We start from the raw sequence: 19,800 nt of genomic DNA, 5'->3' as shown, positions 1-19,800 counted from the left end.
TGGTTTTCTAGAGGAACCTTGTTGAGTAGACTAACCCTTCTACATTAAAAAAACTATTAATTAAAAAAAACCAACCAAATGCACAATCGATCCCCCAGAAAAACCTGCGAAGTTGGTAGAACTGCTCCTGCATAGGAAGGTGCAAAACCTGAAGCTAGCCAAACGGATGCCTGGGCTACTTTGCTTTTCCTGTGCAGGCAGAAAAAACATTGTTTTGCCACTCTTGTAAACCATGGGGCTTGTTGGCTTGGCAGAACAGTGAATTTGGGAAGGGGGAAAATGTGTCAGTAAGAGAAACCCTGGCCTGAAGGAAACGTATGTGACATTCCCGAGGAGACTCCTGCCACTGCCAACCAGCACCACACCCCTGGCTATGAAAGTTGAGGGGTGGCACCAGGCAGGGTGCCCCACCCCAGGCCCAGCCCCCTTCAGCTAACATCCACTGATGGGGACACATTCTTTTGGCCACCGTGGGGAAGACACCACCACTGTGCACGTCCAAAAAAATCCAGTTAGCAGGTGGGTAAACGGGAGGGCCACTAAAGAAGGCAGGCAGGGCACGGTGCTCAGGGCCTGTTCCACGAGCCACCAGCAGGCAGAGGGGCTGGGTGCACCAGGAGTGTGCCTGGAGCTTTGGAGCAGAGAGCCTGGCTGGCTAGCTGTGGCTCCAGCCCCTCCTCCCTAGCAGCTGGGCCATGATTGCCAGAGCCTTCAATCCCACAATTTCAATACTTGCCCTGAGCACCATTTTTATGGGTATCCCACTAATCAACATCCACATCAGCCGAAGAGAACAGCCAGTTCCAATGGTGACAAAACAGAGGAATCCTTGAAGGGTAGCTACTGGGCAGCAGCATAAGACAACCGAAAAGAAAAGATACGTTTTGGAAGTCCTTGATGCATAGTCGTCATAGCTAACAGAGACTTGAGGGCACTTATACACACACACACGTATATCTATATCGATATATGTATATATGTGTTTTAATCCGCCTATAAAACTTTAAATAAATAAAATGTCTAAAGCAAAAATCTGCGTGTGCGTTTCCCGTTGAATTAAGACCCGCGTTAGAGCTTGAATTCGGGGAGGGAGACGGACAACATGCAAATGCCCAGTTACAGCAACAAGAAAGGCGGCAGGAAGAATCCGAAAATCCTCCATTGCGCCCAGCACGTAACATTTCATTCCGTTGACGGAAGAAGGGGGATGACGTAACTGGGAACTTTCGCTTCGTCCTTCTCCGGCTGGCGACGTCTATGGTTCCTCCGTGGTCTTGGAGGAGGAAGTAGCTTTGCTCGAGATTCTTGTTTGTCCCTTTGAACTCTCGCGAGAACTGTAGAGCCGGAAGCTCCACGTCGGTGAATTGGTGCTGGGAAGGGAACCTGGGATCCTCCGGTGGCTTCAGCCCTGCGAGGGAGCCAAGACCATGGTGAGATGGGAGGCATCAAAGGCCGGGGAGAGGATGTTTCTCGACGGGAGGAGAAGGACGAGACCCTTTTCCATGGCTAACGGGGATAGAGCAGGCATTGAGGAAAGTCGGAGGCCTGTCATGGGAGGTGGGGGAGTCCTCCACCGTTTCTTCTCTCCCACAATGCAGGGGGGGGGGGTCTCGTTCCTTCTTACTGTCGCTGTTCCAAGTCGTTTTTATTCCTTTTTAAGGAGAGAAGTTGTTTTGAGAGAGATAGAAGCCGTGTTAATCTGATGTCAACAAAATAGAACGATTTGGGGCAAATGCAAACACATGTGCTGTGGCAGATGCTTTCATGAGCTGTAGTCCAGGTTGTCAGATGCACCAAGTGTTACATTTATTCTGCAGGGGGATATAGCTTCTAAATAATCTCTCCTTCCCACCTGCGGCTCTATTGTTTCATGCTTGTATATAAGGGCATTACAATCTTTGCAGTTTTATTATCAATTCCTTTCCTAATTATCCCCAGCATAGAGTTTGCCTTTTTCACAGCTGCCATGCATTGAGTTGACAATCCCATGGAACTATCAACTAAGACGCCCAAATCCCTTTCCTTTGACTGATAGCACTGACCCTTGTAGTGTGTATGTGAAGTTTGGATTTTTTGCCCCTATATGCATCACTTTGCATTTTGCTAGATTGAACTGCATTTGCCAGTTCTTAGCCCACTCCCCTAATTTATAAAGGGCTGCTTGGAGCCCTTCACAATCCTTTGCTGTTAGTGGGAGATAGATCTCTGTTCCCACTAAGAAAGTATTCCTTTCCTTCCAGAAATTTCACAGAGTTTCTGGCACTTCAGACTGTATTATATTGTATAATTAGAAAAGAGATCGGGGTCATGATGAGTAACTCAACGTAACAATGGAAGCGACAAATTCCATTATCTCCAGATCTTATTTCCTGGCCAGTTACTTGCTTTTCTCTGCTACTGGGCATGCACAAATGTTCAAAAGTGGTGCTGCTGTCACATCATGTTCTCTGTGGAGATGGTAATCTGGTATCCATTGGTTTGCACAAAATGAACAAACTGCATGATAATAGTGATGTAACAGAATAATTTATTTGGAGGGGAGATACCACCACTGATGTATATTCCTTAAAATAGGATTGTGCCCCTGGCATACCTGATCTTTATTAAGCCTGGTGTTTTATTATGAGCTGGTTGTTGCACTCTTGTAGTTCTTGTTCTCTGTCTGTGTTCAGAGACTTTGTGTCTCCAGGCTTCTCTCTCTATTAAACTCTTTTGCTGTCCTATGAGCACGTCTGAGGATTGTTGTGTTTGCTGCGACTAAGCGACATTACAGGGGATTCTCCCAACCAGACTTCTTCCATTTTTCCAAGGGCAAATTGAGAAATTTTGTTTGTACAGGAGAACAATCTCCTATGAAGCATTTTGTCTTTTGGAGTGAATGAAATACTTTTTAAGGCAAGGCTTCACTCTCATAAAATAGGTGACATGTCTTTTATGTAATATATTTTATTATAACATTTGATCATAAGTACAATGTGTACTGTAGATGAACACAATATATCTTCAAGGATATGTTTATTGCTTAAAAATGAATAATTTGGCAACAATTATGTACTACAGTTTGCCTGCTAATACATTGTTTTAAGAGCTCACTATTTTCAGTGCTATGAAATTAAATTTGATATCCAGATCCAGAGGTGACATGATAGCCATGTTTAGATATTTGAAGGAATGTCATGTTGGTGAGGGAGCAAGCTGTTTTCTGCTGCTCCAAGGACTAGGACCAGGAATAATAGGTTCAAGGTGAAGGAAAAGAGATTCCACCTAAACATCATGAAAAACATCCTGAGAGTAAGAGGTGTTTGACAGTGGAATGCAATACCTAGGAATGTGATGGAGTCTCCTTCTTTGGAGGTTTTTAGCCATCTGTCAGGAGTGCTTTGATTGTGTGTTCCTGCATTGCAGTACGTTGGACGGTGGCCCTTGTGGTCTCTTCCAACTCTATGATTTTGTTCACTCTATTCTTGCATGCCTGCCATAGCTTTGGTTGAGTACAAGGCATGCCATGGGAGATTAAATTGCTGTTCTCAGGAGAAATTAAAATAAATACCAGTCGGAACCCCTTAAACCATCTGTAGGATATTTTTAAAGCTTCTATATCTAAAAATATGTCACATCCAAGATCTTGCTCTATCCATTGATTATATAGGACCTATAAGAATGCATTTTGTCATGCATAAAAAATAATATTCCATTAGTGATAGATTGGTGCTGTTCTTAGTGTGAGCTGGACTAGATCTGTGAACCATTTTAGACAGTGCCTCTAAGAGTGTAAGCAAATGTGCAGATAGAGACAGATGAGTGTAGTGTATCTGGACATTACATTTCTTAAAGCATAAAGCAAGTCGTGCAATTAAATTACATTCTTCATCTCTTTTGTGATTATAGCCTCTTCGACTTGATATAAAGCGTAAGCTGACAGCTCGATCTGACCGAGTGAAGAGTGTGGACTTGCATCCCACAGAGCCATGGATGTTGGCTAGTCTTTACAATGGAAGTGTCTGTGTCTGGAACCACGAAACACAGGTAAGCGTGTGATATAAAGAATGGGGAGAGACTGTGGGTGGCTCAGTGGAAGAGCCTCTGCTTTACATGCAGAAGGTCCCAGCTTCAATTTGTGGCATTTCCAAAAAGGAAGGACCAGACACTAGGTGATGTGAAAAACCTTTGTCTGAGTCCCTAGAGAGCTGTTGCCAGTTTGAGTAGATGGTACTAATGTTGATGGACCAATTGTCTGATTCAGTGTGAAGCAAATTTGTTTCCTTTTATGTTCAGTTTAAATGTATGGGAGCATGATTGCCGTTAGTCTCTTGTGAAAGAAGTCATTAAAAATTTCCATCCATATGCTGGTAATAATTCTTGATGTACTAACATGGTTTTGCTGCTTTTAAATCTGCTTTTTATAAAGAATGGTTGCTGAATTCCATAGGTTAGTCCAGGCTTCAATACATTTCCCTGCTTCACTAAAACACAAACAAAGCACGAAGGCATAACACGCAGTTGCAGGTATCATAAGAAGTTTACTTAATCTGAATGTCTTGTTTCTAATCCAAATAAGTTTGCATGAACAGAACAATTATGGGAGAGTTGTGGGAGTAATAACCCAATCCAGGCAGCCAGGGATAGCGCGGCCATCATGCTGCCTCCCAAGGATATTCAGGTGGCGTGGGAAGACAGGGAAGAAAGAAAGAACCCATCCACCCCTAGCATTAGATGGGCCTGAAAGACTGCTTAAGTCTGGCTTCTCCAGTGGTGGTGTACCCAGAGAAGGTCTGGTGGAAGCCCACTAAGGTCAGCTCCACCCCTGGGAACACCCTGAAATGCCCCCAGCCATGCTGGAGTATTGTCCTATGCTGGTGGGGCTGGGAAATGGTGGCTGCTTCTGTGGTTGGACGCCACAGAGCTGCACGGCTCCTGGCCTTCATGTCTGCCTACTTTCCTGATGCATTTGCCACTTGCGCTCGCAAGGTGGGCACCTTCGTTGGCTCAAGGCTGTGCTAGCTCTTAGAGTGAGTTTGCCTCCCCCATTTGGATTGGGCTGCCCATTAAGTAAATAAATTAATAGAATGAGTCTGAAGGTTATTTGTGAGCTGCACTTCTGTCGCACCCTCCCTTCTTTCTTATTTGGAAGAAACCATAGTTCCACAATTGGCAACCATGGATTGACCATTTCCAGTTGGTTTCATGGGAAATGACCTCTCCTTCAGTCCTTTTAATTTTTCCTAGGTACGTCTTGAAATAGAAAAGGAATGTCAGTGTATGAAGAAGGAGAGAAAGGAGTGTCTAAGCCCGGCTGAGTCCAGCTTTGGCCCCGGAGGGTGGGATATAAATATAATATAATAAAATAAGGCTAAGACTTGCTCATATCACACTAAAACATTATTTGACATGATGAGTGAGATGAACTTTTATAATGTGTCCCAACATAGAATGGCAACCTTCCGAGGCCATTGATTTCAGTGGACTTAGGAAGGGGTAGCTCTGCCTAGGATTGCAAAGAAATGTACCTTCAGATTCTGGTGAGTGGAAAAATATCTGAAGACATTTAGAAAGCTATTTTGCATGAGTGCAAATTAAAATAGAATCTAAACTCTTATTTTCAGACACTTGTAAAGACATTTGAAGTCTGCGACCTGCCAGTCAGAGCAGCTAAATTTGTGGCAAGGAAGAACTGGGTTGTTACAGGAGCTGTAAGTTGTTAACTTTTTTCACGATGTAGCAGCAGTGGTGTAGTGGTTAAGAGCAGATACATTCTAATCTGGAGGAACCGGGTTTGATTCCTCTGCCGCTTGAGTTGTGGAGGCTTATCTGGGGAATTCAGATTAGCCTGTGCACTCCAGCACATGCCAGCTGGGTGACCTTGGGCTAGTCACAGCTTTTTGGAGCGCTCTCAATCCCACCCACCTCACAGGGTGTTTGTTGTGAGGGGGAAAGGGAAAGAAGATTGTAAGCCCCTTTGAGTCTCCTACAGGAGAGAAAGTGGGGATATAAATCCAAACTTTTCTTCTTTGTAACTGTATTCAAATTTTGAAGCTAATAATTGTTTAACAGTATGTGAATATTTTCCTCTGTGACTAGTCTTTCAGTGCACTGAATTGTCAAACTGCTTAGATAATATAAATTTGGGGCCAGCGGTGGGGGCTAAAACATGATATACAATGCAAAACACACCCTCAATATATTTAAGGAGACAGCATGATGATTAAAAGTTGAAGGTTATAATTTCTTGTCTTAAATTGTCTTTAAATGTAAAAATCTGAAGAGATACTGACTTATTTTGCTTTAAAAGAACAAAGCCCATTTCTGAAGTTGTAAATGCTGTGTGAATGCTTTTTCCATGTATACAGAGAAAGTGATTCTCATTGGGGTTTTGCTCTTCCATAGGATGACATGCAAATCAGAGTTTTCAACTACAACACTTTAGAAAGAGTTCACATGTTTGAAGCACACTCAGATTACATCCGCTGTATTGCTGTACATCCTACACAGTCGTTCATTCTAACCAGCAGTGGTATGAATTTAACTTCTTTGTTGAATTACTGTCTCAGCTTTTTTCCATGTAGCCTTTTGTAAAAACAGAAGCTGAACCTGAATTGCTAGGAGGTGGACACTGGCTTAGATCCTGCTGAGTGCCAGTGGAGCAGCACTTGCAGATGAGAGCTTTCCTACTACAAAGATGCTTCTGCTTTGTGACGTTCATCTTGAAAATATGCCCCTGGCAGTCACTAGACACAAGGATCAGCAGTGAGGGGCAAAGTGGAAGGAGGGAGGCTTTGAGTCTTCTTCAGTGGGAAGAAAGGAAGGAAGTTGTCAGATCTTGTTCAAAAGCAGTTGGCCATGGCATGTCTGGCTCCCACAATCCTAGCTAGAGGATGCAGTGCTAAAGGGTTTCCACAAATTCCTTTTCACTGGAAAGATGAAAAGCCTTTTTAAAAGGTGATGATGCCAATAATACTTTAAGAAACAGAGCAACTGAATAATAATCGGACATCTGGGTCACATAGAACTTTTCAGGCTAGCCACCACCATCCCAGTTATTTTGTTAGTGAATTTATTGTGTGTAAGTAACTGGTATGAGATCTTTATGAAGTAGGTATTGAAAGATGATGCAAATCTTGCATTAACTATGCTGTTTCCCTCTTTTAGATGACATGCTTATTAAGCTCTGGGACTGGGACAAAAAATGGTCCTGTTCTCAAGTGTTTGAAGGACATACTCATTATGTAATGCAGATTGTCATAAACCCTAAGGATAATAACCAGTTTGCTAGTGCCTCTTTGGACAGGACGATCAAGGTACAGTGATCTCTTACTTGGAACTTGGTCATGAAATATAGAGGACGCCTTTTATATTGTAGATTCCTGAGGGTATAGGCAAACTAGCAGCCTCCAGAAGCGGAGGGACGGTGGAGTGGACTGCTGTTTATGCTTCTTAATGCTTTGGACAGTATTTTGGGGGCAGGGATAGCACTAATATGTCCACCATGGAAGGTTCAGGCATATTTTGTGATTGCCAGGGAAGCTCTGAGAAATACGGTGCAATAGTGTGTGGATTGTTTTCATGTTGAGGTAATTTACATTCCTAACAGTGGCAGCCAGTGATGATAGCTAGGATAGGGATGACTTCCTTTTGAGCAAGAACTTGAAGTGGTGAGCAGAATGTGTAGATTGGCCCTGAAAAACAAACTTTTACTTCCACTTGATGGTCCATTTGGGGAATCAGTCTGTTCTGGATTTAATCTAGTAATTGACTTCAGAATCTGGGAGTGTCCTTGTTTTCTGTGTTGATTGTAGGAAGTTACCAGACAGCTGTTTGCGTGCTGTATTTTCCCCCGACTTCTCACTTTATTAAAAAAAGTTTCCTTTTCTTTTTGATGCAAACTCGTAAAGATCTGGTAACAGTTCTCAAGCATAATCAATTTTGTGTTCTTGCAAGGTTTGGCAGCTTGGTTCTTCTTCGCCCAACTTCACTTTGGAAGGCCATGAGAAGGGAGTAAATTGTATTGATTACTATAGTGGAGGAGATAAACCTTACCTCATTTCTGGAGCAGATGACCGCCTTGTTAAGATTTGGGATTATCAGGTATGTTAGGTCTTGCTGTTCCTGAAGTGTTTTTGTGTATAATGAAATAGATGAGTGGGAGCGATTGGAGGAGTGGCTAAATGAAAATTGTGTGCAAACACATTCGGTTAAAGATTGATTGTTCCTTGATCTAGGTAACTTTGCTTTTGTTAATTCTGCTGTTTCATTTTGATGTTTACATGTATTTAGTAAAAAGATGTTAAAGAGGCTGTTGAGTCTTCATTGGCATATTTCTTTTTTTCTTTCAGAATAAAACCTGTGTGCAAACTCTGGAAGGCCATGCACAAAATGTGTCCTGTGTTAGCTTCCATCCTGAACTTCCGATAATCATCACTGGCTCTGAAGATGGTAAAATGAAATTTCATTCATGGTTTACTGTATAAACCATGAGAACTGATTGTCATGTTTGTTTTGTAATCTTTTTTGCTATGGTGATTATGTTTTCAGCAGCTAAAACTTTGTTGAAAGTAGTTTGTGCTTCTTTCAAATGCTTGTAAATTACTACATCTGATAACAAATGTGCACATGCCCTTGGCTTCTCAGTCACAGGTGGCTGCCTTGGTTGCCAAGCAGATTGTCTGCCATTCTACTAGTTCTGGTTCCTCCCTTTCTAATCTTAATCTCAACATTTCTTTTCCTGAACAATTATGTATCTCAAGACTGTTTGTCATCTTTGCCTCTTGAGTCTCTTTCTACCCTACACAGCTCACTTTTTAAAAGTTTTAGGTTTCTGTGTGTTCCTGTGTGAAAGGCTTATGTATTTGCCGTCCAGTCATGGCTGACTTACAGCAACCCTGTGGAGTTTTCAAAGCAAGCGAGGTTTGGAGGTAGTTTGCTATTGCCTGTCTCTATATCATGACCCTGGAATTCCATCCACATACTAGCCAGGGTCAGGGCTGAGTAGGTGTGACTGGCCCAAGATCACTCAGCAAGATCACTCATGCCACTTCCATGGTACGAGTGGGATTTTGAATCTGGTTTTTCATGTCTTTAGTCCAACACCTTAACCACTACACTATGCTGGTTCTCATTCTCAATAATATTACATGTAATATCCCTCGTGAAGCTGAATTTACATTTACATGCCATTTCTAACTGCACTTTCGTAACTTGCCCTTAGGAACTGTTCGGATCTGGCATTCAAGCACATACCGCTTAGAAAGTACACTGAACTATGGCATGGAACGGGTGTGGTGTGTGGCAAGCCTAAGAGGATCCAATAATGTGGCTCTGGGGTATGATGAAGGAAGCATAATTGTTAAGGTAGTTATTCTTGTGTTGCTTGTCCACTGGTTGTGTGTCTATGAGAAACTAGAAAATGTGTTTGTTAGGCTGCATTTGGAGGCTTAAAGGTTAATTGCAAGCATCAGCAAGCTTTATGCCAATCACTGTATCAGATATACAATGGATTGTGTGTTTACTTCAGCTCTCTTCATTGGTCCCCTTTAATTAGCTTGGCCGTGAAGAGCCTGCCATGTCGATGGATGCTAATGGAAAGATTATTTGGGCTAAGCACTCAGAAATTCAGCAGGCTAACCTGAAAGCAATGGGAGAAACTGAAATCAAAGACGGGGACAGACTCCCTCTTGCTGTGAAAGATATGGGCAGCTGTGAAATATACCCTCAGACAATTCAGCACAATCCTAATGGGCGGTAAGAAATTTATTTTTCTGAAGAGAAATGCTTAGGCCTTTTAAAATTATCTTTATCTGTAGAGACATTTTGATTTTGTGTGAATGTGCTTTGTTAATAAGTGCTTGTGTAAAGCTTCTTGCATAAGTAATTTATTGTTGCTTTAAAATATTTATTTTGTTTGTAGGTTTGTAGTAGTGTGTGGAGATGGTGAATACATCATTTACACGGCTATGGCGCTGAGAAACAAGAGTTTTGGCTCTGCTCAGGAGTTTGCATGGGCACATGATTCTTCAGAGTAAGTTGTAGCCATGTGTTCAAATGTTTCTCTTAATTGCGTTGAAAATTAGTATTGAAAGGTGATAAAACAATTTTGTAAGCAAATAAAAAATGAAAGGATGACTTTGTATGGTGCTTTTTTGGCATAACATATGGCTGATCAGTATAGTCAAGTCATCTTTGCATAACAAGTTCCACCCAAACACTTACTGATTGGTTCCCCACCCTGAGACATGGACAGTATATACCCCAAACATTTCCTTCTCTCTGGACACAGTGTGTAACAGACTTCCCTCTGTGATACACCTCTGAAAATGCCAGCCACAGATGCAGGCGAAACGTTAGGAACAAGATCCACCAGACCACGACCACACAGCCTGGAAAACCCACCAGAACCAGTATAGTCAAGGGTTATCTTGGGGCAAGTTGCAGTAACCAGTCCTCCCAGAAGATGGTGATGTTGGGGGAAATTAATGAACTCTACTGTGTCGGCCTTTGCAGTCTGTATATAGCCTGTGTATGTGTGTTCTTGAGTGTGTGTCACGTTTGTTCTTTCTGGATGAGTAAGAAGTTTATTTAAAAATGAATTATTTTGTTTTGTTTTGCAGGTATGCAATCAGGGAAAGCAACAGCAGTGTCAAGATATTTAAAAACTTCAAAGAGAAGAAATCTTTTAAGCCTGACTTTGGAGCAGAAGGCATGTGATAAATTTTATCCCAGTGACAACACTTCCTATCTTGGGCAGCTCATTTGAAAAGTGCTAAATTTATGTTCTTTGCAGGTATCTATGGTGGGTTCTTACTGGGTGTTCGATCTGTCAATGGCTTGGCATTTTATGACTGGGAAAATACAGAACTGATACGCAGAATTGAAATCCAACCCAAACACGTGAGTTTCTTTCTTGATACACCTTGTAGAACATGGATCTCCTTGTACACTTTATATTTCTTTGGAGCAAAATAAAAGTTCTTCAACAATTGTTCCAAAAATCACTGTTCTTTTGGCGCATTCACAGGCTTATTAGACTTCTTGTATCCAGTATCTTTAAAGGCCTTTCCGTGTTTTACTGTAGATTTTCTGGTCTGACTCCGGCGAACTCGTTTGTATTGCCACAGAGGAATCATTCTTCATTCTGAAATACCTTTCTGAGAAAGTTGCAGCAGCTCAGGAGACACATGAAGGAGTCACTGAAGATGGCATTGAAGATGCCTTTGAGGTAATTACTATTGGTCAACAATAAGTAACAAGGATCTGATTCCTTCCCCTAAGGATATTAATAGTAGTGACAAATGTTACAGCCATCTACAGAAAGACACATCTTTTTTCCCTTGTATACAGAGTCGCCCTGCAGCAGAAAAATAGAAGTCACAATGCTTAGCTATTAAGCACATACTGTAGTCCTAAACATACATGCAGTAACATGCTCCATATAAATGTTTATTGCTAGCAGTGTTTCCGAATATGGCATTTGCTTTAGCAGTTCAGCATGGTCTAATGATAATATGGTGAGAGAGAGAGATAATATAGTGAGAGAGAGAAGACTCAAGGTTTAAATCCCCACTCTTTCAGGTGGTTTACTGGGTGACTCCAGGTCAGTTGCGCTTGCCCAGCCTATCCACCTGATGTCCCCATGTCCTGAGGAATAAAATGAGATGGGGGGTGGGGGCGCACATCATTGTGCTTCTTGGAAGAAGGTGGGATAAAAATCAGAAGGTTTGCAGAAGGGAAAAGAGAGAGCTCCTTTCCATTGGGTTGCCTGGCCCATCTGACTCCTGGCATCTTACATCCTGATTACTGGCTAGCCATTCTATAGCTTAGCGTGGGGGAGAGGAAGGTCTTTTACACTGACTTACTTGGCCCAGTTGCCAAGTAGGGATCACCATTTAGGGGGAGACAAAAAAAGGAAAACAAGGCCTCTTCTGCTTGTACATAGTGTGTGTGTGAATGAGAAATTAAGTTGGGATATAAGGGGTGGGGACCTGCAAGGCTTGCAGAAGAAGGAAACCCACCCATACCCCTAACGCCCCTACTTTCTCTGCTCCTTCCATTGTTGTTCTTCCTTTCCCTCCTGATTGGTGCTTTTTCCAGTCCCACCTTACAGGCACCCTCCCCCTTCCCAGCCTCCCTTCTGCCTCAGTTTCTAGGGAGCCCTATAATGCTGACCATGATCTCATGAGATTTTTGCAAGTTCTTGAGTGTCATCGTCCATTTTGGGTGATCTTCCTGCAAACTTTGGGGTTCCCTAAGGGGACAAAAACATACCTCTTTTTTCTTTTTGGTAGATTCATTATCTGCCCTAAAAGAGAAGTATTTAAAGTCGACAGATCTTTCTATGGCAGACCAAACTTCCATGATATAGAAGTCTTTGTTGCTAACAGTGCCATCCTAAGCAGAGTAACACCCCTTCTAAGCCTATGAACTGGAAGGATGCAACCCTGTGTCAGATGGCTCTGTAAATCTGTTAAGTGACCCACTGTGCTCATGCTTGTTTCTTTGTTTTTGATGGACCCAGTCCACTTGCCTACTTAAGATTATGATGGACAGTTTTGTTTAAATTGCTCCCAGGTCCTTGGTGAAATTCAGGAGATTGTGAAAACAGGACTATGGGTGGGTGACTGTTTCATTTACACCAGTTCGGTGAACAGGCTGAACTACTATGTTGGAGGAGAAATTGTCACTATTGCACATTTGGACAGGTGAGTACCTGATTGGGCGACTGGAAATAAAATGTACTTGATGTGGAAAGATTCTGTTATTAAGTATGTTGCTGCATATCATATCGTGAGCAGTGATAGTCAGTGGCTCTGGTTCCGCATGTGACTTCCAATTTACCACCTGCCCCATGTTCCAGAACAGTGGGTGAGGACACTTCCCAATGGGGATTGTGGTCGGCAGATGGTGTCTGCCTCAAAACTGCTGATCCGGAAGCAACGGAGGTTGGATAAGCTGCAAGCTACCCTGAGCTGTGAGTGCCATGCTTAGAATGAAAGAGCCCACCTCTCCAGATTCCCCTCCCTCACACACATACTAATACTCTTTTCTGCTGTTGCTGGGAGGAGAGCAAGCTGACTACAGAGGAGAGAGGAAGCACCACCACAGCAGACACCCAGGAAAGGAGCAAGCTAGACATGGAGGGGGAGGGGCTACTCCCCCTTCTCCATGACCGGTTTTCTCTGCTGAGGTCCTTGAGGGAATCTCATTCTTTTTGTTCATCTGCTGTACCTCATGCAGAAGACAGAGAAGTGGAGGTCACATATTTATTTAAAACGCTCAGTAGCCATTGGCTGTTATAGGTTTTCTGAAATATCTGGCCGTGATGTGGTAATTTTTGCTCCTAATGTTTTGCCCACATCTATGGCTGGCATCTTGCAAGGCATATCATGATGAGATGTGTTTCTCTGAAAAAACACTCTTGTCAGTTGACACCTGGGCCCTGTGGGACCTTACCCAGTTCCAGAGGGCCTGCAAGATGGAGATGTTCCACCGAACCTTTGGTTGAGGCCTCCCATGAGTCCGTTTGATCCATCTACAAGCTGGCCTCCTTACCTGGCACACTGCCATCTTGTGCACTCTCCCCTTTGCCCTTCTGATAATTAGAAATCAACTAATGACGTTTGTATGTGTGGAATGATTCTCTAGACTGGGATTGTACTGTATCGTGCACATCATAAATGTCGAGTGTTAGAGTTGTTTTTATGTTGCATGTTATTGAGAAGGTTTTAATCCTATAGTAAGCCACCCTGAGCCTGGCCTTGTAATAAAATAAACATGTTGAGCAGTAACATTCATGCAGCTATGAGCAGTTGTTATGCAAGAGATGGTTAGCACCATTTACCTTTCCCTCTAGGATACTGTTTAGAGTGCAGGGTGGCTTTAACAGCACACATATAGTCATGCAATTCATCTCCATTTCTTCTCACATACAAGACTCCAAGCCCTCTGCTTTCTTTCCCTTGACTTGTTTCTCCAGTGTACTGCTGCTTAGGGAAGTGGATCACTTTAGGATTTCTGTTCTCACTAATTTCTCTATTAGCTGTTGTAGTATGAGCTTGGCAGAGAAACATGAAGCTTCATGTCATACAATATATTCTTCCCTCAAAGTAAACAGTATCACACCAGTCAGGTGATTTCCTGAGCCTGACTTTCTTAAATCATTTTCTCAGTTTTTAGCTGCATGAAATTAATATCTGTTTTTCTTCCTTTATTTAAAGGACTATGTATTTACTAGGGTACATTCCCAAAGACAACAGACTTTACCTGGGTGACAAAGAATTAAACATAGTGAGTTACTCCTTGCTAGTCTCAGTGCTAGAGTATCAGACTGCTGTGATGAGGAGAGATTTCAGTATGGCTGACAAAGTTCTTCCCACAATTCCAAAGGAACAGAGGACCAGAGTTGCACACTTCCTTGAGAAGCAGGTAAAATCACTTGCTGTGATTTTTTTTACAAATTTTACCAAATTTGAAGTGATCTACCAAACAAAACCTTGATTGTGAAAACTAAAGTTTGAGAGTAGTAGCATAAATTGCTTTAGCAAGGTTAAACGTATCTGTAAATTAAACATGTCACTCGGAACATTTATAGTTTTTCAGAACGGCAGATAATATGAGTGTGGGACTAGGTAATGGGAAACATCCCAATGCTTCATAGCTATAGCTTTTGGATTGCTAAGAAAACACTGGTCTGACTTCCTGTTATTGAAAAACCCAGGGTTTCAAACAGCAAGCTCTTGCCGTATCTACAGATCCTGAACATCGCTTTGAGCTTGCTCTTCAGCTTGGAGAACTGAAGATTGCGTATCAGCTTGCTGTGGAAGCTGAGGTAAGATAGCATGTTATAAACAGAGGAGGAATTATCTTAAGATGCAGAAGAGTAGATTTGTATGACAGACGCTGAATTTTGGATGCAAAGTAACAGAATGACCTCCTGGGCAACTTTATGACAGGCTTGAGCCGACGTCAAAGGAGAGGCTCTCAAAGGATTCATTAAAGTATTGGTCATCCCTGAAATTAGTTTTCAGTAAGTAGCCATAACTGAGTATGACTTTTTTTCGAGGAGGCATGCTTATTGTTCTTATATAAGAGTAATGGACGAAGTTCTCTCTCAGCATTTAGTAGGCTGATCTTGTATTAAGTAGCATGTCTTCGAAGGAGGGAAACTACAGGAGAGAAAGCTAAGATCTTAACTGTGTCTAAATTAGTTTAAAGGTATATGCCCCCCCCCTCCCCCCGATGATACACACTTAAATTTCTCTTGTCTACCCAGTCGGAGCAGAAGTGGAAGCAGCTTGCTGAGCTTGCAATCAGTAAATGCCAGTTTGGCCTTGCCCAGGAATGCCTGCACAATGCACAAGACTATGGTGGCTTATTGCTTCTGGCCACAGCTTCAGGAAATACCAGCATGGTGAACAAGCTAGCTGAAGGAGCAGAAAAAGATGGGAAGAACAATGTAGCATTTATGAGCTACTTCCTGCAAGAAAGGTCAGTAGCAGAAAGTCTGGTATCCACAGTGTGTTAAGAAAGAAAAACATTCCAGTTTCAAACCTTAATCCTAACTTCAAACAGTCTTCTTTGGGTGAAGCGATGGGAGAGCTCAAATATGTCATTTTCATTCTTGGGGTTATTTATTGATTAACTAAAATTCTTGGTGGCTTCAGCCCGTTTTCGTTGTGTTTTAGCTGATACTTAAATGAAAACTCAGGTATAGTATCTTTGAATGGCTGTAAAGATACTGAATTGGATCCAGACTGCTGTTTGGGGTTTTTTTTGGCTATGGAAAGGAGGAAGAATAGGTTCCCTCTGGTCACCAAAAAGGTAATGCTTCAGAACTGAAGTCCTTCGACACATGATATGATGGAAGAATAAGGAAGGGAATTGCATGATAGTTTGGGCGGGGGGCGGGGGAGCAGTCTGGATCCCACCCATGTTCTATTCCTTTGATCTTTTATGCCACCCCTATGTTTGAGCTTTTCTTTTTGCTTCAGAATCATAGCATTACTTTAACTGTGTGTGTGTCAAGCACCATCTAGGTGCTTTCAACTTTTGGCGACCTTGTGAATGAATGACTTCCAAAATGCCCTGTCATTATTAGCCTTGCTCTGGTCTTACAAACTGAAGGCCACAGTTTTTGGAGTCAGTCCATTTCATGTTGTTTTTCCTTTTTCCTGCTGCCTTCAACTTATTTTAGCCCTATTGTTTTTTCCAGTGAATCTTGTCTTCTCATTCTGTGACCAAGGTATGATAGACTCAGATTGGTAATTTAGCTTCTAGGGAGCATTCAAGCTTGGTATGATCTAGACCCAGTCTGTGGAGCTTTCTTCCAACACCACATTTTGAATGAATCGATTTTCTTCCTGTCAGCTCTCTAAACTCAGCGTATTCAATAATAATTGTGCCAGTATGGCTGTTAAATTATATCACATTCACTATGTCTATTAGTATTCATTATATAGCTAAAAATAACTCTAAAAAATTAAGATGAGCCTTCTAATTTATCTTTGCAGGATTGACAGTTGTCTTGATCTGTTGATTAAAACTGGGCGCTTACCAGAAGCTGCTTTCTTAGCGCGAACATACTTGCCAAGCCAGGTCTCAAGGTAACTCTCTAAAGTGTGTTTAGAAGTAGTAGTTTGAAGTAATAACTAGCTTGCTTATAGCAGATGTGTGTTCCATCAATAGGGTTGTGAAACTGTGGAGAGAAAATCTCTCTAAAGTCAACCAGAAAGCTGCTGAATCCCTGGCTGATCCCACAGAATATGAAAACTTGTTCCCTGGATTAAAGGAGGCTTTTGTTGCTGAAGAATACATGAAGCAAACAAATACTGACTTGCGGCCTGCCAGTGAATATCCACTTGTCACTGTAAGTGGTTGCAATTTCTGAACAAACGCATATGAAATCAGGTAGATGAGAAATGTTGAGAATTGAGTTGAATTAGTTTTACAGCAAGAGTGTCTGCCTATATAGTTTCATCTTTTCTTTCTTTGTTAGCCAAATGAAGAGAGAAACATATTGGAAGAAGCCAAAGGTTTTACACCACGAATACAGGCAGCATTTCAGGTCAGTGTTAATGAAATTCTGGGATAACAAGCACCTCTGCTGCAGAATTAAACCAGATAGACCATGGCTTTTTATATAGTTGTAAAAAAAATTCACCCAATAGGTTACTTGTCATGTTGCATTTAATATGCCCTTTGATTGCTTTTCTACACTTTACCTTTGAAAGTGTGTTGAATGACAGTGTAAAGCATTGTGTCGATGAATATGTAATAGTACCTTTTTGTTTTGGATGTAAATCACTTTGGTTGCAGCAAGCTTGCTTGACTTCTGTAGTCTCAATAAATCACCTGCCAGCTCGAACATTGCTTTATTTGTCTCTTTCAAGTCGCTGCAGGCACTCCAAAATAGCAGAGCAGTGGCTCTAAAAACTTCAATTTAATACGTTTTTGTGCAAAATCAAATTAACCAGCATTGTAAATGTCAGATCTGCTGTAAGTAATGAAAGTGGCAGCACTGTATCCCTAAATTAAATAGCTGGCTGAATAGTGGTACAAACTGCAATTCCACGTGGAATTTGTAGGTTGAAAGGGAAGAGCTTAAACAATACAGGCATAGTAAAATACATCATATTACAATGTGCCGAGAAACATAAAGTTGTCATGCTGAGTATGGTAGAGAGGCTAGGTAGGGAGTGTGACTATGGTCATACTTTCTCAAAGGTTAATATGGTTTGTAGGGTCATTCAAGAAGTGGCTGAATCCATACATGCTATTGTTCAGATGGTTTAGCACACAGTGCCATATGCTTTTGATAGTACACAATGTAAACAAAAATGAGTTGCTGTATTAATTGATGGTAATCGAAATCCTTTTCTGATAGGGAGCAGTACTCCGTGCATAAAAGGCAGAGTCGCTCAATAAAGCAGATGACCCAAGATGTTAAACAAAGCTACAGAAGCAAGTGACAGGCAGGAATATACTAGGGAAATTAGGAAAATCTATCGATTCTGAGCCTTTTGCTAAAGACTTAGCATTATTGCGTAGCTGCACAACTGTGTCATTCAAAATATGTATTTTGTGAGTGTATACCAAACGTAGAATGGTGTTCCACCTTTCTTAGGTAGGAACCATCAACCATTTTAAAGCCTTTTATTTTTCATCATAAGGAGTCTGAAGATGAAGAACTAGTTCCCACTTCTAAGCCTGTGCTAGTGCCTCCGGTTGCAGGGATGGACCCAATTGCAACAGTAAAAGATGAAAAGGTAAAAACTCAAGTGCACCAAACAGAAAAGCATCGTCCTGTGGGGAGACTCCTATTCTGCCAAACATCCATCTTTCCATTCTTTCATGTGCTGTTTGGCAGTTTCAAAACTGTGCAAAGGGATGGGGTAAAGTGAAAAATGGCTTTGATATTTCACATGAGGGGAATCACATAATCCCATGCTCCTGCTTTCTCTTCAATATGAGGTGCTGTGGTAAAATGTATACCTCACCACATTCTGAACAGTACGTGGGATAAAAACATAGCGAACAATTTTCAAAAGGGTGTAATTTAATTTAAATGACTACATGCATTTATAAGAAATTGTGTGTAATGAGCAAATTTTGTGCATCTTTGTATGCTTTCGGCTAACAGATGGGCAGGTGTGTAACTTGGATATGTAATATTGCATGAATATGCTAACATCAGACAGTTATTCAACGGTTTTTACTCCTAGCTGTAGCTACCCAAAATCTCACAATTCTAAAAACTCACCGATGACTGTACACTTGAAGTTTCAAAACAGCACCACAGGCAAACTTATTTCCCACTCCTGTTTTCAGATTCTTGTTATTTTAATGCAGTCCTAAAAGAGTTCAGCATAATGTTTATCTAGAGTGCAACTCTTAATTCTCAACATAGCACGTTTTCTCTTGAAGAGCTATCATTGATAAAGGTCACTGCCATTGTTGATAACAATGAAATACATACACTGACTCCCCATATGTCCCTTGCTTATATGCAACAATGATCATAACCTGTAAATTATTGATATTTTACTTAGCTCCTTAAAATGCTGCTGTCACACCATATTAACATTCTTTGCACCATGCTTAGTTTTGCTGCAGAGTCACTGTATGATACTAGTCTATCTTGTCCAGTTATTTAATTTCTATATAACCACAGTATAAATACCTTCTGGCTTTATTATGGAATGTTAATTATACTTACTTGTACAGTCTATAAAGCTGCTTTAATTACCACTGTAAACTGTGTGTTAATGTCATCTGCTAAAGATAGCGGTAGCAAACAAGTTTCAGTTTTTCCACTCTGCACAGAATAAGGCTGAATGAAGACGGCTTCTTTCTAGTTACAAGTTAGCAGGACTAGAGCTCTACAGCTATGATACAAAATGCATTGCTAAATACCAGACATCTAACTCTGCACTTCCTGCTTTAGGCTCTATTGGAACTGGATGAAGATTTGGATAACTTAGACCTGGAGGATATTGATACTACAGATATTAATTTGGATGAAGAGATGTCCGACTGAGTCTTCTTAAAAATGACCAAATTGGTTATAAAATTGCCTCTCCCTGCACTCATTTTTTTATATACTTAAGTTGGGGAAACTAGGTAGGAACAGATCTGTAAAATGCATCAAATAATCCTTTTTCTGTTGTTATAGATTATCTTAGATTCTGTTGCAAACACTTGTTCCCTAATAAATGTCTTTACAGTTTAGACTCCTTTTCAATGACTTGACTACTAAGTATTGTACCTGCAAAATTGTGATTTTAATGGAAAGGTAGAATACTTACTTGATCAAAC

The 19,800-nt window shown here is 41.4% G+C and overlaps 1 protein-coding gene across 1 annotated transcript; it reads left to right on the top strand.

Moving 5' to 3' along the window:
* The first annotated feature begins 1,329 nt into the window (after nt 1–1,329).
* Nucleotides 1,330–19,713, top strand: COPB2 (COPI coat complex subunit beta 2). Its single transcript, XM_048505275.1, has 22 exons — nt 1,330–1,430; nt 3,889–4,026; nt 5,604–5,690; nt 6,385–6,511; nt 7,147–7,295; nt 7,936–8,082; nt 8,331–8,430; nt 9,203–9,345; nt 9,536–9,735; nt 9,902–10,012; nt 10,602–10,690; nt 10,775–10,881; nt 11,066–11,209; nt 12,559–12,689; nt 14,205–14,412; nt 14,705–14,815; nt 15,260–15,474; nt 16,497–16,589; nt 16,672–16,852; nt 16,982–17,050; nt 18,156–18,251; nt 19,430–19,713. Exons 1-22 carry the CDS (start codon nt 1,428–1,430, stop codon nt 19,520–19,522), a joined length of 2,742 nt encoding a protein of 913 aa, XP_048361232.1. The 5' UTR covers nt 1,330–1,427; the 3' UTR covers nt 19,523–19,713.
* The last annotated feature ends 87 nt before the right edge of the window (nt 19,714–19,800 follow it).

Source organism: Sphaerodactylus townsendi, linkage group LG08 (assembly GCF_021028975.2).
Source record: "Sphaerodactylus townsendi isolate TG3544 linkage group LG08, MPM_Stown_v2.3, whole genome shotgun sequence".
Lineage (NCBI taxonomy): Eukaryota > Metazoa > Chordata > Lepidosauria > Squamata > Sphaerodactylidae > Sphaerodactylus > Sphaerodactylus townsendi.
This window is presented reverse-complemented; position numbering and strand designations above follow the sequence as displayed.